The sequence below is a fragment of the Salvia miltiorrhiza genome, chromosome 1, assembly GCF_028751815.1.
Source record: "Salvia miltiorrhiza cultivar Shanhuang (shh) chromosome 1, IMPLAD_Smil_shh, whole genome shotgun sequence".
Taxonomy (NCBI): Eukaryota; Viridiplantae; Streptophyta; class Magnoliopsida; order Lamiales; family Lamiaceae; genus Salvia; species Salvia miltiorrhiza.
Window position 1 is genome coordinate 23,704,203 of NC_080387.1, and position 25,663 is coordinate 23,729,865.

At 39.0% G+C, this 25,663-nt stretch overlaps 2 protein-coding genes across 2 annotated transcripts; both read left to right on the forward strand.

Annotated features, from left to right (window-relative positions):
* The first annotated feature begins 694 nt into the window (after positions 1–694).
* Positions 695–11,587, forward strand: LOC131007088 (magnesium-chelatase subunit ChlD, chloroplastic-like). The gene is made up of 15 exons (XM_057934243.1): positions 695–1,083; positions 1,828–2,006; positions 2,472–2,556; positions 2,631–2,947; positions 4,143–4,266; positions 5,802–5,894; positions 6,366–6,461; positions 7,469–7,606; positions 7,757–7,969; positions 8,148–8,303; positions 8,656–8,763; positions 8,957–9,091; positions 9,438–9,593; positions 9,675–9,795; positions 9,881–11,587. Exons 1-15 carry the CDS (start codon positions 811–813, stop codon positions 9,964–9,966), a joined length of 2,280 nt encoding a protein of 759 aa, XP_057790226.1. The 5' UTR covers positions 695–810; the 3' UTR covers positions 9,967–11,587.
* A 7,148-nt stretch (positions 11,588–18,735) lies between these two features.
* Positions 18,736–19,368, forward strand: LOC131002858 (secreted RxLR effector protein 161-like). Its single transcript, XM_057929379.1, has one exon. The coding sequence runs from the start codon at positions 18,736–18,738 to the stop codon at positions 19,366–19,368; it is 633 nt and encodes a 210-aa protein (XP_057785362.1).
* Positions 19,369–25,663: the final 6,295 nt, after the last annotated feature.

Genomic DNA, 25,663 nt, shown 5'->3' on the forward strand with positions numbered 1-25,663 from the left:
AATAAAACTGTGATGAGAGAATTATTTTGAGTTAAAATTTTGAGAACTAAAAAAAATGAAATGTTCCTTCAATTTTTTTTTCCCTGTAAATTTGTGAGAGCTTCGAACTGAAAACTGTTATCTTCTAATCTTCCGTTGTTTTGGGATGAAGAAGGGTAATAGTGTATATCTATTAATATTTTTATTACTTTTAAAAATAAATGGCTATAGAGAGAAAAAATGGGGCTATGAATAGAATTGCCCTTCAATTAATGGATGAAAAACATAAGTTTGATTTCAAGGAAGCCCCATCTTGAGAAAAGTAATTTGGTTTGGCAAGAAATACTCCATCCGTCTCTGAAATAAGTTCATATTTTTTCCTTTTTGGGACGTCTCCCAAATAAGTTCCTCTTTCTTTCTTTCCATTTTTGGACAACTAACCCACCACTAATAATACTTTATTTATTCTTACTTTTCACTTTTTCACCACTCCCAATACTAATTATAACACCATTTCACCTTTTCACCACTCCCAATACTAATTATAACATATTTTTCTTCACTATCAATACACTTTACCATTTTTTCTTAAAACTCCTGTCGTCCCCAAAGAGGAACTTATTTTGGGAACGGAGGAGGGAGTATAAAAAGAAACCCAAAGCGTAGGTGACGTGGACATAGGCACATCGCCTTAGCACCAAAATCGCTGTTTGATTGGTGTTGAACTGAGAAATGCGACTTGTTTGAGCAGAAATGGAGTTGAGCAGAAATCCAGAAAGATAAGATAGATAACATCTTTTACTACTTTCCAACTCCTATGATTCTTGGGTAATGGCGCTTTCTTCCCCTCCAATTCCGCCATTTGCTTCTTCAAAATCCCTGCTAAGTTCCAAATCATTCAATCCGCTGCTTGTGCTGTCCCACTCTTTCAGGCCATCAACATATTTTGTGCATGCAAAATGTAGGCGGAGTGTGGCAGCCGCCGTCACTCTTGATTCCGGCAATGGCTCTGTCACGGTGGAAGACGTAGACGATCAATCTGCCGCCGCCAATGCCAATTCCTATGGCAGACAGTTCTTTCCTTTGGCCGCCGTCGTTGGCCAGGTTTTAACCGCTGCTCTACTTTGAAGCATAATGTCTTGTGCTAAAATCTTTCTTAGGGAGTTTAGGTTAAATTGTGATGACAATATTCAAGTCCTGTTATGCATTCGTTACCATTGTAAATTTTGTAATTGTATTTCAAGAGCGATTGTGCCCTTTTTGCATAGAATTGCTCTCTGACTTCTATCTATTTACGACCAGTTGAACTCTTTCACTACAATTTTATGATGTTCCAATAAGAACAAATCCTTTTATCCCGTAGGAGACTCTAGCCTTGTTCCGATCACTAACTTGGACCTGTTAAGTCTACGCAGGATTGAGAACTGGAAGTTGATGTCAGCTAGTATCTTTTCATGACATAATGGACTTAGAAGTTCTTTTCCTTTGTTTTTTTTCCCTAAATATGGAAGGTGGGATGTCTGTCTTGGGTCCTGGAGATAACATCTGTGCTTATGATAAGATATTTTTTAAATAAAGAATGAGATTAAGATGAAATCACTTTAGAGATTTGAGGCCTATCTTGGATGATATAATGCTTATATATGTATAGATTATCATATTATTCTCACTAAAATGAATGAGTGTATTTTAAAAATCAGAATAATTGACTACCTATATGTCAGAACTGCATCTACATTCATAGCCCCAATCAGCTAGATAAAATGTATGTCTTCTCATCACTAAATATGTTAAAGTTAAATATTATATATGAACTCTCTATAAAGTGGAAATGTCGATTTTGTTTAGGACGCCATCAAGACTGCTCTTCTACTTGGGGCTACAGACCGTGAGGTTGGGGGAATAGCAATATCTGGAAAGCGGGGAACTGCAAAAACTGTAATGGCACGTGGCTTGCATGCAATTCTTCCTCCTATTGAGGTAGTTGTGGGATCATTTGCAAATGCTGACCCAGCATGCCCAGAAGAGTAAGGTTTACTACTTTAGAAACATTATTATATGTTCTTAAATCTGAGTGATGTTAAGTAATTCAAAAAATGATGGTTCACAATTGTTTCAATTGGGAAGTCAAATTGACTAATTCTATTGCAAAGACTGCTAAATATATTCTGGTTTGCTAATCAGTTGAGGAATAGTTCAGGTAAGAAATGAGTTACAACTCTGAGTATTGTATTTATTCAATGAATGCACAATACTGAGTCAAGATTCTTCAGTAGTGCAGTGAAAATGGCTCAACTAATGGTTTACGGTACTTGATATGAAATATAAAATCAAATAATTTCAAAATTGTATTCTAGTTTGTTCAACTGCTTACATGACATTTTGATTGTGATTCTGTGTCTTATTTTAAACTTGGAAAAGAATCTTGTGGTTTTGGTTTCACCGGTCGACAAACACATTCTGATGTGTCTCTTTCTTCATTCACTTTAAAGGTGGGAAGATGGGCTTTCAGATAAGTTAGAGTACGATTCTTCTGGTAATATAAAGACCCAGATTATCAAGTCACCTTTTGTCCAGGTAGTTTCTGAAAAAGCAATCATTTTGAGTAGGAAGATCTATTATTTGTTATCTTAATTTCAATTGTTTTGCAGATTCCACTTGGTGTTACGGAAGATAGACTGATAGGATCTGTTGATGTTGAGGAGTCTGTGAAATCTGGAACAACAGTTTTCCAGCCGGGACTTCTTGCAGAGGCTCATAGGGGAGTATTGTATGTTGATGAGATAAACCTTTTGGATGAAGGAATTAGCAATTTGCTTCTTAATGTATTGACAGAGGGGGTCAATATTGTAGAGAGGGAAGGTATCAGCTTTAGACACCCTTGCAAACCACTTCTGATTGCTACTTATAATCCTGAAGAGGGGGCTGTCCGGGAACATCTATTGGATCGAATTGCGATAAATTTGAGGTAAGATTAGTGATCAGTTTTAATATGGAATGCCCCATTATTGAGGCTGGTATATAAATTAGGACACTGAGTTCATTGTTTAAGCAACACATTATTTCATATATGATATCAAGTTTACTTTTAGGCGTTGACAAATAAGTCATGAAATCAATATTAATAACCTCTAGAAGATTTTTTTTGTTCATTTTTATCAATTTTGATAGTATAATAAATTTCAGCAATATAGTAGTATTTGTATCTGTAGATAGCATGGTCCATGTCTTACATGTTTCAATTAAATTGAGATTTGTCCCTACTATTTCATTCTAGTAGGAAAATAATTTAATACCATGAGTCCCTGATACATGGTAAAAACAGAACTATGCCTTAAGGCTGCTTCATTGCTGGCATTAAATATTCAGTTTCATCAATAATGTATGACATTGGTCTTCAATAAATTTATTTTCTGTACTATTTATTTCCCTTGTTTCCCATTCGTTTTGCCTGTGCTAATGTGGAAGATGAGTTTCTGCCCTTATTTAAATTTCTCATTTTAACTATCTGTTAATGGAGTTGACAGATGATAACCATTTAATGATACGAAACAGACTTAATATCTACTCTCTGGAGCAACTACTTGATTGCACTTCAGTGCAACAGTCGGAGCTAAAGTGTTAATACTTTTGATTTACAAAGAATTTTTCTTATTGTTCTTCTTGTTTTCAGTGTAAGTAATTGGTTTATGTAAAACTCTTTCTCGCCACATATTTTATGCGGCTTAATGCCTGACAGACTTCCCATGTCATGCTTACATTCTATATGCATCACTTTCTATATCCGAAACCTACCACCATTCTATCTCACAAATTTTGGTGTTTAGCGTATTATTCATACCAAAAAAGAAGATGAAGAACAGATCAAATTTTGATGTGTGATTGGAACATAAAATCTGCCTAATGCCTCGGTACATTTTGGCACCAAAAACTTGCTCAAGTGCGAGCACAAAGATGACGGTAATATGATTAACACCTGAATTATTAATTTAAGAGGAAAGCCACATGTTCTAGTTCTGCCCACATGTTTCACTTATGGCTTTCAGATAACCTAGTCGACATACTATTTCTCCCCCAACGTTTGAAATCTTATCATCCAATGTTTCCATTTGTGATATTCTGATTTTTTGAATTTGTAATGCTGATAACACCCTCTTCTGCAGTGCAGATCTTCCTATGAGTTTTGAAGACCGTGTTGCTGCTGTTGAAATTGCGACACAGTTTCAAAACCAAAGTGGTGAAGTTATTAAAATGGTTGAGGAAGAGATGGACTTGGCAAAGACGCAGGTAATTTGTGTCTAAAAGAAAAATAGTTATATTATAGTGTAAAAGTTGTCATCAATAAGCAACAGGGATAATATCAATAACCCAACATACAGGTCCATCCTCACCCCTCCCCCCACTGCCTCTGACTTCCGCTGTCATCACTGCACTACTTCTAGCCCCAATCCACAAGCTTTGCCACCTCTCTCATGGATCTTCCTTTGCTTCCACCCCTAAGTCCTTCACTATCATCTTTTTTACCTCCTCTCTACACATTCCTTTTCTCAAATTTAATCAAGTTTCAAGTAATTTGCAGATAGATGATGGATTCAGATAATTCTAACTTACAGTTTTGATATCGACTAAGTCATATATTAAAGAAAGAAATGCTGAGTCCTAATATAATTAATATAATTATATTAATTTGGGTGCGATGAGCTTAATATAATTAATTTGGAATTTTGCCAGTTTAACACCACAATTGAAGCATTTGTCCATGAAATTTCAACATAATTCAATTCAGCGAGGCTGCGAGAGAGAGCGGGAGTAAAGATTTTGTTGCATAAGAGCATGTTACAATTCATATAAACAAAATTGTTGGATTGGAGCTACCTTGACACATTTGCTTCATGTTTATAATGCCTTATCCTGTTTGTCAATAGCTATTACCATGAGTATGTAATCTAGTTGACTTTGAAGATCACAGGACACATATGAATGTGTATATAGTCTTGCACTATCACATATTTGTCTGATTTGCAGAAAATCTTAGATAAGCAGGTTATTCGAAACAGTAGGGCATTTCATTGAAATTTTAACGAAAAGTGATTAAGGACGTCTTCCTATATCTTTGATCAAGTAATAGTTATAGATGTAGAAGGTACTAAGGCTCAATGTATTAAAACCTTGAACTGTGCACTTTAGCAACAAAATTTCAGTTTCACTCTATATTAGGCTTATAAAATATAAGCACCTTCCTACGCATTAATTTCCTAATAAATTTTGTTCTTATATAAAATAAGAGGTAATGCTCTAGTACATAAAAATGAAGACAGTGGTTTTGGAGAAGCTGATGAAGTTGAAATTGGAAATGATCATTGGGAAACTGAAGGATTTTATTTAGAAGATGATGACTTATTGCCACGTTGAGCTTAATGCTGAATCAACAGCTCAGACATGCTTATTTAGTAGGGCAATCATGTCCTCAGTTATTTTTTTAATGTCCCATGAATCTGTTTCTTTTTGTTATGGATTTAAAAGTGCAAGCCAATTTTACAAATATAAACTAAAAATGTTTTTCAGCCCTTAGATCATGAGATCTATAGTGGATTCATCACTTTTTGCTAAATGAATTCGTGGTCCTGGCTTCGAATCCTATGGGAGGCAAGAATTCCATTTTTTTTAATTCATCATTTTTCACAGTGAATCTATCATTTTCACAACAAATTCATCATTATGTAATAATACTATAAAGGGGGGTGGGGTGGGGGGGGGGTAGTATAACCCTACCCTGTATATAGTCAATGTCTCATTGAATAATGATATTGTCTTCTATGCAGATAATTTTGGCACGGGAGTATTTGAAGGATGTGAGCATAAGCAGAGATCAAGTAAAATACTTGGTCATGGAAGCCCTCCGAGGTGGTTGCCAGGTTTCTGGTTTGAAACTTTCTTAATTTTTTCCTAATAAGTTCTCTTATACTCATTATTACATTGACATGGAACTTTCATTATATATTTGTTGATTTAATTATAAGTTTATGCTTCTTGTCTATTTTTTCCCTTGGGCTGGGCCGATTCAAAGGGCATTCTTTAATCCCATGTAGGGAGAGAATCTGTTAGTCTTATCGATGTAGTTTATCATGCAAGATAGAATTTTGTGGTGTCTTATAAGTCTGGTACCATGCTGTTTTGGCTGCTAACACCAGCAACTTATCCAAACAACTTGATGAAACTAACTACGTACCTTTTTGGGCATATGTGTCATGCCATTTGATGAAAAGGATATGCTTCTATTTGTTATTTATTTTATTAGTGGTTCTATACTTCTATCGATAAAGTGTACATAAAAACTTTAGAAGGCTATGTATGAATAGCATATTCTGTCCATATTTAAATTGCAGGGGCACAGAGCTGAGTTATATGCTGCACGAGTCGCCAGGTGTCTAGCTGCTCTTGAGGGCCGAGAGAAAGTCAATGTGGATGACCTGAAAAAAGCTGTAAGTAAGACAATCTTGCATTATGTTTCCTTATCTGTCATTTTATTAGAAATAACGGTGTCTAAGAAATGTCTTAGAGTGGAACGTGAAGATGACCATAGGTGTTGATTATCAAAGTATGAAACGGATTCTTGCATAAGTCTATACCAGTTAGGCTTTTCCAACTGACGATAAAGAAAATCTTGGCTGTTTATCAGACTGCTTAGGTGATCATTTGATTGGGTTGGGAACTGAGCTTAGTTGTTTAAGGTGCACAGTTTCTGAGACGATCTAGCTTTTATGACAAACCTCCATTGCCATGATCTCACAATTGTCTAAGGGACCTGGAAAGCAATATAAGGCATTTGGTTTGACTTTGAGTGATAATGCATGATCGATAAAATAATCCAACTTAATCAAGTGTTTGGTTTGCATGATTCAGCCTGTGATAGATAACTCGGCCTGCACCCTAATCATGCAATTGGATGATAATTTATCACCCCAAAGTTGGGTTCATTATTTAATCATCCTCCAATCCTATCAATCTTAAAAGGATGGGACCTGCCAATCAGAGATACTCGAACCTCAACTTGATTCATACCCAAACCTGACCAAAAACTTAGCTACATCATCCAAACTTGACCTAAATTGGATTACTTTACCTGTGCACTACACATACCCACCCGCTAATTCAACATCTTATTTTAGTAGATAACACCCCAATTCGAAACTGAAAAACATCAGAAAAATCCATTATCTTGTTGAAATCAACAAACACTCAATGACATGACAAATTCAAAAGATGGACAATGGAATATGCTCAAGTTACATGTAAGGAGTGAAGATCTAAAAATGAATGAAAACATGTCTAGATCTGTGATCCATAACATCAAATTTTATAACACTAGTTAGCAATAACCCTCTCAAGCTTTTTATTCAGAAAAATAACACTAGTTAGCAATAACCCTCTCAAGCTTACCTTGCCAAACGTTAATGGAGAGAATTATGACAGGTTGCTGTTAATGCAGGTAGAATTGGTTATCCTTCCACGCTCCAGCATTAATGAGACTCCACCCGATCAGCAAAACCAGCAACCCCCTCCACCTCCTCCGCCACAAAATCAGGATGCTGGAGAAGAACAAAATGAAGAGGAAGATAAAGATGAGGTGGTCTACTTGTACATTAATTTTAATTCTTTACTTGCCTTTTTCAATTAACCATTTGTCACTAAATGGATGAGTAAATGAACTCCATTATGAGGAAAATTCTAAGGATTTAACCTTGCTTATCATCATGAATGTTCTCTGTGGTAATAGGAAGATAATGATGAGGAGAAAGATGAAGAGAATGAGCAAGAACAGGACCAAATACCTGAAGAGTTCATCTTTGATGCTGAAGGAGGTTTAGTGGATGAGAAACTTCTATTCTTTGCACAACAGGCACAGAGACGAAAAGGGAAAGCTGGGAGAGCGAAGAATGTTATCTTTTCTGAGGATCGAGGGCGATATATTAAGCCAATGCTTCCAAAGGTCAGATTCTTTTCTTTCATCTCATCCTTGAGGAAGCTTTACTTGGTCTGAGACATTAAAATGGTCAATATGCTACTTGTAAATTTCACTATTAGAAAGCACCTCTCTTAAACTTCTATATAGATGTATGTTAAATTGTGTAGAAACTTCTCTTATAGAGCTCTATAATGAAAAGCAGGGTCCTGTAAAGAGGTTGGCTGTTGATGCAACACTTAGAGCAGCTGCACCTTATCAAAAGTTGCGACGGGAGAAGGATATCCAGAAGACTAGGAAAGTTTTTGTAGAGAAATCAGACATGCGTGCTAAAAGAATGGCTCGAAAAGCAGGAGCCCTGGTAGAGTAAAAAAACCTACTTCTTTTGATTCTTACTTATGTCTTTACATTCGTTCTTGGTAATGCTATTAGAAGCAATACTTTGTGTCTTATATCAACCTGGCTTCTTGATATACTCATTCTTTTATACTTGAATTGGAAGTTTCTTTTTAGTTATGACTATTAGAACAAATTAGTAGCTAGTAGATACAAACCCATAGTGATCACATACATCATTTTTAGTTAAAACGTTTCTGAATCCATAGGTATGGAACAGATGCTAATCTTGTATGCATCCATCTGCCAATTGTATAAGCTTCTAGATTTCTTTGTGACAACATAATTAGTAACTGAGGTTCTGCTAATTATGGCAGGTCATATTTGTTGTTGATGCAAGTGGAAGTATGGCACTAAACAGAATGCAAAATGCCAAAGGTGCAGCACTTAAACTACTAGCCGAGAGTTATACAAGCAGAGATCAGGTGCATCTAAAATGATCCTCTCCCTTTCCATGTTTTCCGGGATTAGCTTCTATCTGCTCAATTGTTTCTGCAGTTTCTCAATCATTATTGTTTCTGGAGGTAGTTTTTGTGTGGACTATTTTGAAGTAACAAATGTAATGGGGGCTTGCAAATGAACTACTTTTGTGTTCTTATTTAAGGCTTGAATATGTAGGTCTCTATCATACCGTTCCGTGGAGATGCAGCAGAAGTTCTACTGCCTCCTTCCAGGTCAATTTCCATGGCAAGGAAACGTCTAGAGAGACTTCCATGTGGTGGGGGCTCCCCTCTTGCTCATGGTCTTACCACGGTATGCAGATCTGATGCTGTGATTATCACTGAAACTCCATTAAAATATAATGATCCAAAAATATGCTGCGATCAGTGGACCTGCTAGTTTGTTAAGTTTCGATGCATCTGTATTGCATGGCTAAAAATTACTAACATATGATACGGAGAAGCTTTTAAGTTTTCTTAAGCTTCAAAATAAATGTGGTTTCGTATTTGAGCAGACCATGTTTTCCAACTACTAATCTTAATGTGAAGAAACTGCAATTACTGATGGCATATTATCTACGCTTGAGTAATTGCTAAATAATCTTTAACTAGCTCATCTATTAACTTCTGATCCCTTGTTTGCCAAACCTTTTCTACAGGCTGTTAGAGTTGGGATGAACGCAGAGAAGAGTGGTGATGTTGGGCGCATAATGATTGTTGCGATAACAGATGGAAGAGCCAACATATCACTAAAAAGATCTACTGATCTAGAAGCTGCTGCTGATCTGCCTAAACCCACTGCTCAAGAATTGAAGGTAAAACATTAAAGAATGGTGGAATGTACTGAATCTAAATTGCTCTACTCGATTTTAATGAACTAGTCTTGTTTCTTTCAGGATGAGATTCTTGAGGTTGCAGGGAAAATATTCAAAGCAGGGATGTCTCTTCTAGTTATTGACACAGAGAATAAGTTTGTTTCGACTGGTTTCGCCAAAGAGATCGCCCGAGTGGCTCAAGGTATGTAACTTTAAGTAGTACTACTTCATATTCAGACTTTTGGAAATGAAGCTTTTTTAATGTCACTTTTCTATTAAATTTCCAGGAAAATACTACTACCTCCCTAATGCTTCAGATGCTGTAATCTCAGCAACTACAAAGGATGCTTTGTCAGCTTTGAAAAACTCCTAAATACAATAAACAAAAGCATCAGACAATGTTGCTTAGCATATATGGAATATGGCGAGCAGTTTGTTCAATTTTGCCCTTTCTGATGTTATTTGTATGTAGAGAAATGTAATAAGTACAAGCAAAAACTTGTACTTTATCTTCTCAGAAAAAAAAAACCTCGTACTTTATTTTTTAATGTTGACAGTAGAATCTATTCTTTGTTACCATGTGAAATGACTTAAATCCAGCTGTTGGAGAAAATTTATAAGTTTTTCTTTATTTAATTTTCATTTTAGGGGGCATTTACTATTCTTGAATAACCTATATCTATACTAACATAAAAATTGTCTTGGGCACAAAATATAAAATTATCTATTATATCCTTATTACATGTTTTATTTTAAGGATAATTGTGTTAATGAAATACTCCATCCGTCCCAATAATGAAGACACACTTCATTTGGGCACGGAGATTAAGGTAAGGTAAATTAGAGAATTAAAGTATTGTAGTGTGTTTAATTAAACTTATTTAATTCTTATCTAATTAAATCAATGCTTTACAAAAGTGGACAAAAGACAATTAATTCCACCGCCATCCATTCTAATCTGCCGCCCAGCTGCAACCATTCTTCCACCACCATCTCCGACACCGCTGCCATCCTCTCTGCCACCGCCGAGACAACCCCAGCAACACAAGTACCCCTTCCCTCTCTCTCCCGCCCACCTTTCCTCCAAGAACCACCACTCTTCCACCGCCATCTCCGGCCCTGCCGCGACCCTCTCTGCCACCGCAGAGACAACCCCAGTAGCACAAGTACCCTTCCCTCTCTCCCCCACCCACCTTTCCTCAAAGAACCACCACCACGACCACCCATATTTCAAAGCTAGAATCTCAATTTCTCCATTTGCTCTCCCCAATTTTTGCCTAGAGATTCTGCAACGTTACGCGGGTGTTGGCAGAAATAGGACCAATTATCACTACAATTCGTCAATTAGCACCATCGTCGGAATGGATCTCAACTACGAAGACATCGTTGGCAATTTACTAGAGGATTTCGGCCTCGTCGAGGAGGCAGAGCCCCTCCTGGAGCTTCTCGATTGGGAAGGCAGCGGAGCCGGAGAGGACGGAGGACATAGGAGTGGCGGCGATGGCGGTCTGGAAATGGCCGGAGAAGCCATGGATGCTGCTATCTGGATATGGTTGGAGAAGCCATGGAGGATTTCGGTCTCCTCGAGGAGGCAGAGCCCCTCCTGGAGCTTCTCAATTCGGGAGGCGACAAGTCGGATGAGAGAGCGGAGGTGATAGGAGTGGCGGTGATGGCGGTGTGGAAATGACTGGAGAAGCCATGGTTGCTGCGATCTGAGGATGGCTGGAAGCCATGGCAGCTGAAAAGAGAGAGAGAGGAACGGAGGCGTACCGTGTGAGAGACTAGTGATTTAGATTAGGGTTTCCCTTAGTTCAGTTTAATTTTGCTTAATTGTTTCCTTTTTTAGAATGGTGTCTTTATTATTGGGACAACCCAATAAGGAAAGTGTGTCTTTATTATTGGGACGGAGGGAGTATTATATATATAATAAATAGGGCTTATATTATATGTAAATTCTTCAAAATATATTTTATTGGATACAAATATTTATTTAATTATAAGCCTTATTGCTGAAATGGAAAGTTTATTGAAAAAAAGAAAAGCAGAAAACCCTTGAAAGCACAGGCGCAGACAAATGAGTGAGCCTCAGGAAAGAGAGCTCAAAAAGAAACAAAAACCCCTAACTGCAGAAAAGAAAAAAGAAAAAAAGGATCAAAAAACCATGAGAGCACACGCAACAAAGGACCGGATCACAGAGGACCTGAGAAAAAACAAACGTCTCCATCCAAAGAGTCTTCATCGTCCAACATGTCTCCCCATTTTTTCTTAGGCCGAACAGTGTCAGGAGGAGAATGAGACATTACACCTCCAGCCACAGCCGACATAGCTTGAGCTGCATCAGACTGAGAGTGAACCACAAAATTCTGCATAATTCTGCCTTCAGCTTGAGCATTTTGCACTTTGTTCAAGAACTCAGTCGGCACGGTTCCCTGTAATACGGCACCCGCAGCAAGGCCAGCTGCTTTTTGAAAATCCGTAGACATACCATTCTTGATTATACGCCGGAGCCGGTGCTTAATAGAGGATTCTGAAACTTTCCCCTTCTTGGTAGCCCCCTTTGGACGCCCTCGGCCTCGATGCTCCACCAACGTCTCTGGCGTCACAATCTTAGCCATATCTGGGCAGACAGTATCAATCTGTGTAACTGAAACAGTATTCGTAACCGTTGGTTGTGGGGAAGCAACCTCTGTTATAGAACCCATGGCAACCGTGGCTGTTGCAGGAACCGCCGTGGGAGTTGCCCGTTCAGGCGAAGGAATAGCAGCAGTAGGCTGGTCATCCTCCCCATAATTAACTGGGCGATCAAAAACCGAGTTGTGCACCGGCTGCCTGAGGGATGCTAGAATATCCGGACCAGACGTGTTTTGAGCAGCATCGCAAGTAACAGGCTGCGTCTGCGGAAAGGTGGTCGCAGGCTCCGAATGAGCAGTAGCCACAGCGCGCCCGCCAGGTATTTGAGAAGTGCCAGAACCGAGAGGAACTCCCTCCTTGCTCCCAGAAACTCGCCCCATTTCATGAGTAGCCTGCGAAGTGTCCTTTTCATCATCTCTATCCCTTGCGATAGGGTTTCTGCTCTTTCCAGAATTTCGCCACTGTGGCTGCTTGTGATTTTTCTTGTGAGTTACCATAGTGAAACCATCATTTTTCCGTCCACTGCTATCTCCTCCTTTATCCGAGTCAGGAGGAGCATCCTCTGTTGGAGCAGATTTTGGCCGCCGCCGGCAGTGCGTGACCGAATGACCAATCATATGACAAAAACCACAGAAGTGAGGAAGATTCTCATAACTAAATTCGATATCAAAACAATCCGAGCCTCGGCTGACCGGTATGGTGTAAATGAGCTCCTTCGAGATATCAATCTCAATCAAGATTCGAGCAAAATGACCCACATCGCCGTTGTAGGTAGGACAGTCAATTTTGATAGGTGTGCCGATCGCACGAGCAATTCCAGTGAGAAACTCAGGGTGCCAAAAATCATGAGGCAAATAGTAAATTCGAGTCCATACTTGTAAAAGAGAAGAATTCTGCTTATAAGGATCGAATTTTGGTGACCAATCTTTGATAATAAGTAAACCATTACGAAGTTTCAACGAAGGATGTAACTTAGCTTTAGCGTAGTCATCCATGGACGAGAGAATGAGAGAGAAAAACCCACGACCTAAAGGGATGACACGGATCGGTAGAGAGGGCTGCCAAATACTAACGAGCTCGTCATGAATGTCTGCTGCAAAACGAGGTAGATCTCCCTTGCGAAGAATCAGTCTGGCATGAAGAGCAAAAGTATAAGTTTGCATGCGTTCCTGATAAAGATTTTCCGGCATCTCAACAGAGCGATGGCCGTTGATCATCGTGGGATGAACCGCGTTGAGCCCGTGGACGAAAACCTCCGGAGGTTTAGGGATGTGGTTGCCCAGCATCGCTGCCTTGAAGCTTCGGGATTTAGGGTTATCTTGAGAACCCTTCTCCTTAGTGTAAGGATTAGGGTTAGGGTGTGAAACCCTAATTGGCGGCGGCTCAATAACAGGAGGAGCCTCTTTAACCCCCGAAGGTGATTCAGCGGCTGGAATTATCGAGCCGCCAACAGAAGGAAGGTGGGAGTCTTTCTTGGATTGACGAACTGCCAAGGCGGAAGCCCCACCGCCGGCGCAAGAGTGGGGATTATCAAAGTTAGAAGATACTTTCGGGAAACCTTTAGAACTCGAAATAAGAGATGAGCCGCCATGAGTGGAAGAGGTCATGGCGCCGGAGAGACACCGGCGAAGTCAGCGGGGTATCGGACCTAGGGTTTTCGTGACAGAGAGCATCGAGAGAACTTTTTGGTCCACCAAATCTTAATTATAAGCCTTATTAAATAGCTACAAATATATAGCAAATAGATTTAGTGTAATATCTAATGAATTGATACATTTTTATTAGGGGTATTGGCTTGTAAATACTCGAACTTTTTCCATTTTCTAGTTTTGCACCCCAACTTTAAATTTGCCTATAAATATCTTAATTTTGTATTTTTTCTGATTTTGCACCCGTCGAATTTTTATCCCCAATCGTTGCTGACATGGAAGTCGAATTGACATCCCAAATTCTACAATTACATGTTCTATATCCCACATTGACAATAAAGTTATTTGCTTCATTATGTACTTAAACTTCCCTCTCAATTCAGCTGTTATGTCAGTAATGATTTGAGGGTAAAAATTCATCGGATGCAAATTCAGAAAAAATACAAAGTTCAGGTATTTGTAGCAATTTGATAATGCTTATAATTAAATAAATATTTGTATACAATAAAATATATTTTGAAGAATACATATATTGATTCAGCATGAATATGGAGTATTAGTTACTTTCTCCGTCCTGCTATTCATGGCCTATTTCTTTTGGGCATGAATATTTAGGAGAATAAGATTATAGTGTAAAAGTTTATAAAGGTGTGTGGGGCTACATTATTTGTAGTGTAAAATCATTACTAAAAATAGAAATAGGCCATGAATAATGGGACATTTCGAAAAGGAAAATAGGCCATGAATAATGGGACGGAGGAAGTATTAGATTTACATCAAAATTTTGTCCGATGTCATATTTCATAGTTATCTATATAATAAAAGATGAGTTTTTTCCCTCTTTTTTTTTTCTCTCTTCTCTCATCAATTTTTTCCTCTTTTTTTTATATATAATTTAATTATTTTCTAAACATCGTCAAATTTGATTTATGAAGAATTTTTGTAATATACATCTTAAATTTAAGTCAGTGACAAAATATTTAATATGGTATAAAATCATCAAAAAATGAATTTAAAACAAGTAAGTTATGAAATTTTTAAAATGTTTTATTTTCTTTCTCTTCATTAAAATTTACTACTCTATAATAATAATGTGTAATGTTAATTTTCATTATCAATTTAAAATTATTTAATAAATATAATTATCATTACATTTTATAAAGAATTGAAAATTTACGTTATTAAATTTGAGATTTTATTGAGTAATTTATGTGGATTATATTATTTTTAAAACCTATATTGCATTTATTTATATTTTAATTCTATTTAATTCTATTTATTTATATTTTAATTCTATTTTATATGTGAATTTGTTTCACATTTTTACTAAAAGAAAAAGAATTAGATCCCAAAAATACTAGTACAATAATATATTAATTCATTAAATTATATATTAAAATCTATGATTTTATCTTTCATTGCTAAATTAGTTAAAAATCTATCTTCGGTTTTATATTAACCATGAAAAGAATAGTTTTTCATATTTGTGAAATTTATCACAATTATTCAGCTCTAGCAATTTATTAATGTGAAGTTCATGAATTGTGTGCAATGCACACACTCTCTGCTAGTATTGATAAAAATATTATACTAAGCTAATTAGTTATTTATTAAGATGGATTCAAAATTTGAGATACCTTAAAACTTCTGATAATACCTACAATTTTAGATAACTTGATTCATATTCAATTAAAATGGATAGGATTGGATAAATTTTAGTGATAAAAATAAAATCACTCAATCATGTGTGTTGCGAATCATGAATAGTAATTTTTTTTGTTAATGTTTATGTTATTTCCTTTTAACCTTATATTTTTGGGTGATAAAAGTCAGAAAGATAACTAGTAAGAATGTAAGATGTAGCTTGCCATTTGATGGATCTCAACACATACCCAAGTCTGTTACTTGCATTCTTGAGAATAATGAAGTTTGTAGCATAGTTATTAATAATGCAAATAGCGCTCGCGGTCGCACCGCATCGCGATTTAGAGGTTAATGTTCAATAGCGAGCATTATTTTCTGATCGCGCATCGTGCTAAATAGCGCGCTATTGATATATTTTCTACATAGGTTATTAATTACTGCATGAGCTTTCAATATTTAATAGGGTTTAAAGTTATAGATAACTTATAAATTAAGTCTGATTTGACCGTCCAACTCCAACTGCATGACAGACTCTTTGGTTGTTATTTTATTTTAAAGTTAACCGTTTTTGTTTCTTTCTTCCCCTAATCCCAAGCGACAGACAGACTCTTTGGTTCTTGAAGAATCGTTCTTCACTTCTTCTTCCTCTCATTTTTTCATATTCATCACTTCTTCCTTCCCTCTTCTCATATTCAGTTTCTATTCTATGGCAAGTTCAACTAGTGAAAAATATATGGATGATGGATGTAGATAGTCGCATGAAACTATGGTAAACCAAACAACACAAAAATCGTTAGATGCAATTATTGCTCTAAAATCTACAAATGAGAGATCACAATGTTGAAAAAGCATTTAGCCGGAGGCTATAGAAATGCAGCAACCTATAAGATTGTTAATCCTACAATCCGACAAGAAATGAAAGAGCACTTTGAAGAAAAAAATAATGCAATAGCATTGATGGATGTGATTCCTCACTTTGATGATATAGTTGACATGGAAAAATACGAAGATGATGAAGAAGAAGTTCCACATACAAAATCTCATGGAAAACAGCTATTAGTCGAGTCATCTACAAATTCTGCAGCCTTGAAGAAACCACGAAATCTTGGTCGTTTGGATTTAATCTACCGGAAGCTACTAAATGCAAAGAGTTCTAGAACTTCACAATCACAATTTGAAGAAGCTCAAAAGAAATTAAGGGATGATGATGTTCAAAAGTTTACAAGGTGAATGTATGATGCATGTATTTCATTCAATGCACATTGATGAGTGATGAATGGAGGGATAAAAAGGGAAGATCATTCATCAACTTTTTAGTGAATACGGCTAACGGAAGCATGTTTGATACTTCTAATAATGTTTATGCTGGTACGTACCTAGTTTTAAATTATTAATAGTTATGTATTTATTTTATTTAAAAGTATAATATAATTAATTATTCTTATATTTTTCATTTTGTACTTATTAGAAAAATTGTTGGAAGAGAAGTACAAGCACATATTTTGGTCTCCTTGTACTGCACACTGCTTAGATTTAATGTTTGAAGACATCTTCAAAATGCTTTATTTGAAGAAAACACTTGAACGTGCTATTATGGTTAATGGTTATATTTACAACTACACTTAAGTGCTGAGCATCTTGAGGAATTTACAAATAAAAGAGACATGATTAGGCAAGCAAAGACTCGCTTTGCGACTGCGTTTTTGACATTGAGGAGCTTCCAATTGCAAAAGCAGAATTTGAATAACATGTTCAGTTCTGAAAAATGGAATAAGAGCAAGTTTGCAAAGAAGAAGCAAGGTAAACTCGTGTCAAGCATTATCTTCATGAATTCTTTTTGGAATACTGTACGTTACGCACTAAAAGTAGGCGCCCCACTTGTGCATCTCTTTCGATTGGTGGATTGTTAGAAAAAACCTCCCATGGGATATATTTATGAAGCTATGAATCGTGCAAAGGAGCAAACAACAGTTGCATTTTCCCATGTTGAGGATATATACAAAGATTTCTATGACATTATAGATAAGAGATGGGATGTTCAACTTCATCAACCTCTACATGCAACCGACTATTTTTTGAATCCTGAGTTTTTCTATAACGATCCAGATGAGATGGCTCGAGTTGTGGAAGACATAGAAGGATTCTATGATTCAATTACAAAATTGACCAATTCTAATGGCATAGAAGATGAAATACTTAAGGAGTTGGTTATTTACAAAAAAGTAGATGAAATTTTTTCTATACCGGCTGCAAAAATGGAAAGAACTCTGATCTCGCTGGCTGAATGGTGGGGGTTATATGGGGCATCAACACCTAACCTACAAAAATTAGCCATCAAGATTTTAAGTCTGACTTGTAGCTCATCGGGTTGTGAACGCAATTAGAGTGTGTTTGAACATGTAAAGTACTTTCAAATTTTAAATTATAATTTATTTTGTTTAATTATATAACTATTATATATATCTAATGCATTTTTCTTAATTGATATAGCTTCATTAATTCCAAAAAACAAAACTGATTATCACATACAATAGGGCACTTCGTCGTAGGTATGATAAGTGTGACACAATTGACCCTATCATCTTGGGTAGTGGGGTTGATAATGAGAACGAGTGGATGATAGGAAGAATGGAGAATGAAGAAAATGTCCCTATTTTTGACAATGATGATCTCAATGGCGTGAATGTAAAAACTGTCATAGGAGTGAATGAAGAACCTTATCAACTAAGGGGATCTCGAGGTGGAGCTTCTCAATCTTGAGGTGGTGGAGCAGTTAAGTCTACATATATATTCTAAGAAAAAAGTGGCAAAAAATAAGGGAACTGCCACTACATCCACATCTAAGGCACTCATTCAAAATGAAGAGAATAAATCTCCATTCAGTTTCGAAGAAGAGAGTGGTGATGATGAAAAGATTGACATCGAGCTCTACAAAGATGATGAAGGAGATGGTTCGCTATTTGGTTCGGAGGATGAGGATGATCATTAGAGGCTTTAATGCAATTAAATATTTATTTTTATTTGAAATTAAGTTTTTGTAATTTTGTCTTTTTATTAACTAGACATATGCATATTTTTCTTATGATTATGATATATATGTTTTTGTGCGATATATTCCAATAGCGTGAGTGTTGCGGTGCGCGATGCATGATAGCGTAGATGAGTGACTTGGGTTTGATGCACTACTTCCTCGGAATGGAGGTAAGTCAAGAAGAAGAATGCATCTTCTTATCAAGAAGTTCAAGATGCAAGATTGCAAGCCGGTCGTCACTCCTCTAATCCCAAATGAGAAGATAAAGAAAGAATACGGCACAAGGCCTACCGATGATACCAACTATCGGAGCTTAATTGGGAGTTACTTAACAACGACGAGGCCAGACATCATGTACGCCACAAGTCTTCTATCCAGATTTATGGAAAATTCGATGAAAACACACTATGGAGCAACAAAAAGACTCCTCAGATATCTGCAAGGAACTCTCAACTACGGTATTTGGTATAAGTCAAGTTCCGACTCACAACTCGTTGGATATTGTTACAGTGATTGGGCTGGATCACAAGATGATATGAAAAGCACCTCTGGCTACGTATTTAAGCTCGGATCGGGAGTTTTCTCATGGGGATCAAAGAAGCAAGACTCAGTTGCACTTTCATCAATTGAAGCTGAGTACGTCGCAGCAACCGGAGCAACATGTCAGCTATATGGCTTAAAAGAATATTGGAAGACATGGGAGAACTACAAAAATTGGCAACCAAGATTTACTGCGATAACAAGTCAGCTATCGCAATGTCCAAGAATCCAGTTCAACATAATCACACAAAGCACATTGACATCAAGTATCACTTCTTGAGAGATGTCCAAGCCAAAGGACTTTGATAGAGTGAAGACGGAATTATGAGAATAAGAACTGAATTGAATGATAATCCTCAAAAGAGGCCGCAGAGATTAAACTCTATCACAGCGTCAAGCGCTATCAAGAATAATATCTGGATGCCCTAATTTACTAAAAAGAAGGAAATAAATACTTAGTTCCTACTAAGGCCCATGCATAAGACATAAAGCCCGTACAACCCAAAAAGAAATAAACTGAATAAATAAAAGAATTCATAGAATTCTCCTGCGATCTGCTACTCTGCTGCCTTCTTAAAATGGCGCCAGGTATACACCTTTAATCCACCCGGCGCTGCTCCATCAATTACTTCTGGGGACGAAGCATCCTTGTCCTCAAGGCTGAAGTCAGGAAAATGTCCCCGCATATCTGCCACATCCACCCAACTACTCTTCTCGACGCCCAAACCCAACCATTGAATAAGCACCTGCTCCACTGTAATGCCAGCCCGAACCACGAAACGACACTCCAACACACCGCTCGAAACAAATGGGGGATCAATTGCGAGCAGTTCGTTTGGTAGAATAGGAGAGACAACTGTAGCTCCAACTGCTTGCTTTAACAGAGAAATGTGAAAAACAGGGTGCACCTTTGAATTATCCGGCAGCTGAAGGCGATAAGCTGATGAGCTAATTCGTGCAACTACCGCGAATGGCCAAAAAAACGTGGAGCGAGCTTAACACAGGTGGTAGAGAATAAACTCATTTGTCGATAAGAATGAAATTTAAGATAAACCATGTCGCCTATGGAAAACTCCAATGGACACCGATGCTTATTTGCCTCGTGCACCATGCGGTTCTGCGGGCGCTGTAAATAGAGCCGTAACTGGTTAAGCACTTCGTCTCGCTCGCGAAGCGAGTCCGCCACAGCTTGGACCCGAATTTTCCCCAACAAAAAGGAAACTAAAAGAGGAGGGGGTCGGCCATACACCGCTTCAAATGGTGTCATGCCAGCACTCGATTGGAAATCAGTGTTAAAGCAAAACTCAGCCCACGAAAGCCATTGTCCCCAACTCTTAGGCCGTTCTGAGACAAAGCAACATAAATATGTCTCCAAGCACCCGTTCATAACCTCAGATTGGTCGTCCGTCTCAGGATGGTATGCAATTCACGCGCAACGTCGTCCCTATTGTTTTAAACAATTCTCACCAGAAGGCGCTTAAAAAATGGGATCCCGATCAGACACTATCGATGTCGGCATCCCATGTAGCCGTATAACCTCCTTGGCAAACAATTCAGCCATGGTCCTTGCTGTAAACGGATGCCTCAATCCCATAAAATGACAATACTTTGAGAGTCGATCCACTACCATGAGGATGCAATAAAATCCTCCAGATCACGGCAATTCGGTAATGAAATCCACGCTAATATCGTCCCAAATTTTACTGGGAATGGGAAGTGGGTTGAGCAGACCGACTGGGCTCTTAGCTACATATTTATTTTGTTGGCACACGTCGCACGCAACTACATACTTGGTGACACACTTCATCATTCCAGGCCAATAAATAAATGCTGCCAACCGACGGTAGGTACGGAATCCCCCTGGATGCCCGCCTCCTGGAGTCGCATGAAATTCTTCTAACAATCGCTTTGCCCACGGAGAGTTAGATGGAAGGACAACCCGTCCCTTATAGAAAAGTGTTCCCTGCGTCACACTGTAGTGCTTTGGTCCTGGTTCCCCCTTCTCCAACGAATCTATGATTTGAGATAATTTGGAATCATTTTTCACCACTCCCTGGACGGCCTGCCAATCGACCCACTGTGGTATCGACACTGCCCCTATCTCAAGCTCCTCATCGCGTCTTAAGAGAGCATCAGCTGCTGTTAGGTCCTGAGGGTCTCGAATAGGTGTATGGGGGGGCAATACACCTATAGGCTATTTTTAAATCAATTTGCCGACCTCAATCAGAGGGATCTCAATCAGAGATCAAAACGAAACTTTACAAGCAAACAAAGACTCCTGTTTTACTGAAATCAGTTTTGACCAAACAGGGTTGACGACTGATACTGAAAGCTCTTCAGTAAAGAGTTATCAGTTAAGTTGCTGGAACTTAACTGATGCAAGTAAGGGCTTCAGTCATGTTTGCTAAAACAGAGATGATAACACTCTTCCTGACTATCGAAAGATAGATCAGTCAGACTGATATCATACGCAGCGGAAATTAAACTTAGTTTCGAAATAGCCTCGGTGGAGCAAGTTGTTGGTTAAGGTTTCTCTTTGCAGTTAGTCAGTATTCAGTTTTATCAATTGAAATAACACAAGTAAGAATGTAAAACTGAAAGCTGTAAACAACACAGAGACTTTTACGTGGTTCGGAAAAACCCTTTCCTACATCCACGGTTGGTTGATCAGACCAACAATCCACTCCGCAAGTGCTTAACAGGTGCACTGCAAACCGAACCGTGTGCTTGCCGGGTGCACACAACCGTACACTGAAGATAACCCTTCTCCAGTACCCGCGCTTCACTCGCGTAGGATTTCCCTTGCTTAACACAACCCGTGCTAAGACTTCCCAGAGTCAGAAAAACCCTTCTGACCTCCGAATCACTCAAAACACTCTTATGGGGGGGAGGTTTGAACGAGTGCCAACTATACTTACAAAGAACAAGTTCTTTGAAGCAAGTTTGACCTTTGGCTTCTGGGTAAACAAATATATGCCTAGGGTCTAAGAGAATGTATGTAATCAGCAGTGACTGATTTTAGCTTTGGAATTCTCTTCTTCGATTCAAGCTATGAGGAGTTTAAGCTTAAGGCTGAGTAGCAATTTCGGCAGAGCTTCAGCTTATGTTGTTGAATCGGTGAAGGTTGAAGTGATCCTCGAGCGCTATTTGTAGGAGAACTCTTGAATAGATCCGTTGGCGTAAATCATCCTCAAGATTTCTTCCGTTGGAGAGCAATTCGAATTTGGGCTGAGGCTTCAATCTTCGAGGTTCCTTGTCTGGGTGGAAACGGCTCTCTTTGATGGACAGGAGATGTGACGTCTCTGAAAAGTAACCACTAGATAGGAATGACCTCTGCAGAGATAAGATCCTGAGATCTCTGCATTTAATGCGGTTGTACTTGGTGAGTACGTGGCTTCCTCTTAACGTTGGAAGATCAGTCCGAGGAGGAATGTTCAACTGATACTTGACTTTAGTATCAGTCCTTTGCGCGCATTAAGTAATCAGTCTTCAACTGATACTTCAGTTGGGATCTGCAGTCTTCAGTCCTTCGTTCTTCAGTCTTCAGTCTTCGACACCGCACACTAAACTAGAAACGAACTCTAACACTTGAGTTCAAAACAATTCTAGTCTATTACAATTAAGTCCTATGATTTTTGGTATCATCAAAACAAGGGTTAGGATATTCAACAAGGTTCCCAACAGCTGCTATATTAGTTTGCCCCTCCTTGTAGACAATCTCAAAATCAAAACCTAAAAGCTTTGCAACCCAATTTTGCTGCGCCGAGGTTGTTAAAGCCTGAGCTAGTAAGTCTTTTAGGCTGCGTTGATCAGTATGAACCACAAAACGTCGTCCTAGCAAGTAAGGGCACCAATGTTGGACTGCAAGAACAAGGTCCATAAGCTCATTCTCATACGCTGATTTAGATAGGAGTCGACCGGATAAAATTTTGCTAAAATATGCTATTGGCTTTCGTTCTTGCATTAACACTGCTCCAATGCCGCGGCCGAAATCATTACACTCAATCACAAAAGGTTGGGAGAATTCTGGCATGCGAAGAACTAGAACCGAGGTGAGTGCAATTTTGAGAGTCTGGAATGCTTCATCTGCCTCGATTGGCCCCTCTTTCTTTTTAAGTAGGGTCGTCAATGGTGCAACTAGCTTGCCGTAGTTGTGGATAAAACGGCGATAGTATCCAGTTAATCCCAATAAGCCACGTAACCCTTTTAGGAAGGTGGGAGTTAGCCACTTTAAGACAGGTCCGACCTTGGCAGGGTCCATTTGCATGCCCTTTTTAGATATAATGTGGCCTAAGTACTCAACCTGTGAGGCGCCAACTACACATTTCTTGGGGTTAATAATCAATGAGTGGGTATGGAGTATAGTAAGTACCGTGCGCAAATGAAGCAGGTGTTCGATCCAACTTGTGCTGTAGACCAATATGGCATCGAAGAATATTAACACGAACTTTCTCAAGTGTGATCGGAATATGTCATTCATAAGACACTGAAAAGTGGCTGGTGCATTAGTAAGCCCAAATGGCATAACTAAGAACTCGTAGTGTCCTGAATGGGTGCGGAAAGCTTCTTTAGAATGTCCTCGGGTATGATTCTGATTTGATAGTATCCAGCCCGCAAGTCGAGTTTGGTGAACCACCTTGCGCCATGCAACTCATCGAGAAGTTCTTGGATGACTGGAATTGGGTACTTATCTGCCACCTTGTTTAATGCTCGATAATCCACGCAGAACCTCCAAGAGCCATCTTTCTTGCGTACTAGCAACACTGGACTGGAATATGGCTATTACTGGGCTAAATAGTTCCTGTTGTTATCATCTCCGATACTAACTTTTCCATCTCATCTTTTTGCAAATGGTTGTATCGGTATGGACGGACAGACACCGGGGGCACTCCCTCATGTAAGGTTATCCGATGGTCGTATTAGCGGGCTGGCGGAAGGCCTGTGGGGGCCTGCGTGACGTCTGGAAATTCAGAGAGTAGGTTTTCTACGTTCGCTTGTTCTCGAGTGGTTTGCGACCTGTCACGATTAACACTCATCATGTCAAGCCCATCTCTAGCCCACAACAGCCAGACCTCATCACTTGGCTCAGACGAACTAAGTTCAGTGCGAACACAAACTTTACGGATCAACGATGGGTCACCACGTAAGCACACTTTCTTGCCCTCAACCTTGAATTCCATAGTGAGTCTAGCCCAATTAGCCGTCACATCGCCAAGCTGAGCTAGCCAAGAAACTCCCAATATAACTTCAACACTGCGGAGAGCAAAGACATAGCAAGTAATATGAAATATTTGATCGGAGATGAGGAAAGGTACTGCCTTACAAACTTCGCGGCTGTGCACCGACGTGCCATCCCTGAGAACTACGAAAAAAGTTGTGGTCTGTTCCACTTTCAGTTTTAGCTTTTGTGCGACATGTTCCGTAATAAAGCAATGGCTAGCGCCACTATCCACCATTGTTAGCAGTCGTCGGTCTCCCACTCTACTAAACAACTTCAAAGTTTGGGCTCCATCAAACCCATTGGATGATAATTTGGAAAGTTGTAGTTGCTACAATTCTGCCCAAGGATCCTGATCCTCGTTTTCTTGCTATTTCTTATCGATTTCTGCCTTTTCTATGTCGTCCTCCTCCGTATCCAAAATCACCATGAGTGATTTGGCCGCACACCTGTGCGTGGGGCTGTAGCGTTCCCCACATTTAAAACACTTTTCTTTAGCTATATATTCTTTTTATTGCTTCAGACTGAGTCGCGAGTTGCGGCTTCCCCGTGGACCAGATGAGGCTGACGACAAAAATTAGGGTCGATTCCTAGGGTTTCCAGACTGTTGTGACTGACTCCAAGTCGCTGATGGGCTATGGTAGGTTGAAACTGACCTTGTGAATGTCCCTGTAGTGAACTCGAACTTTGATGGTGCAGCGGAAGTCTTTTGGGATCGTGCAATTCTCCACGCCGATCTAATGGCAGCAAAAACGTCGGTCATCTCCAAGCTTGGGATGCAATCTCTGATGGATTGATACAAGCCGCCGAGGAACATGCCCAACTGTTACTCAGGTGGCAGAGGTGGAAGTTGGGCGATTCGCTCCTCAAATAAGGTTAAATAATCTTCCAATGACCTTGTCTGACGGGTCACGTGCATGGCCTCATAAGCGTTGATAGCCGAGTTGTCGCCAAACCGCTCTATTAACTCCTCCGTGAACTGATCCCATGGAATGGTTGCGGAGCGACGCAGCACCCACTGCGCCCAAAATATCAAGCGTCCTGACATGGCGATAAGCGCCAATCACACTTTCTGGTCAGTTGGAACGCGCTGCACCAGAAAGTATTGTTCCGCCTGTGCTAGCCACGCGATGGGATCCGTCCCATCAAACATCGGTAAATCCATCCGTGGTGAGGTTGTGTCTGAAGTATGATGCTTACCCGATTCTCCACTACTATCCGAGCTGCTTGAACTTTCCTTGTCTGATAGTTTAGCCAAAATAGCGGCTAGGGTTTTCTGCATGGTAGCCATCGAATTCTCCAGTCCGCCAACTGCCGCCTGCACTTCCTCTACCGTCTTCTCTACCTGTTCAATCCG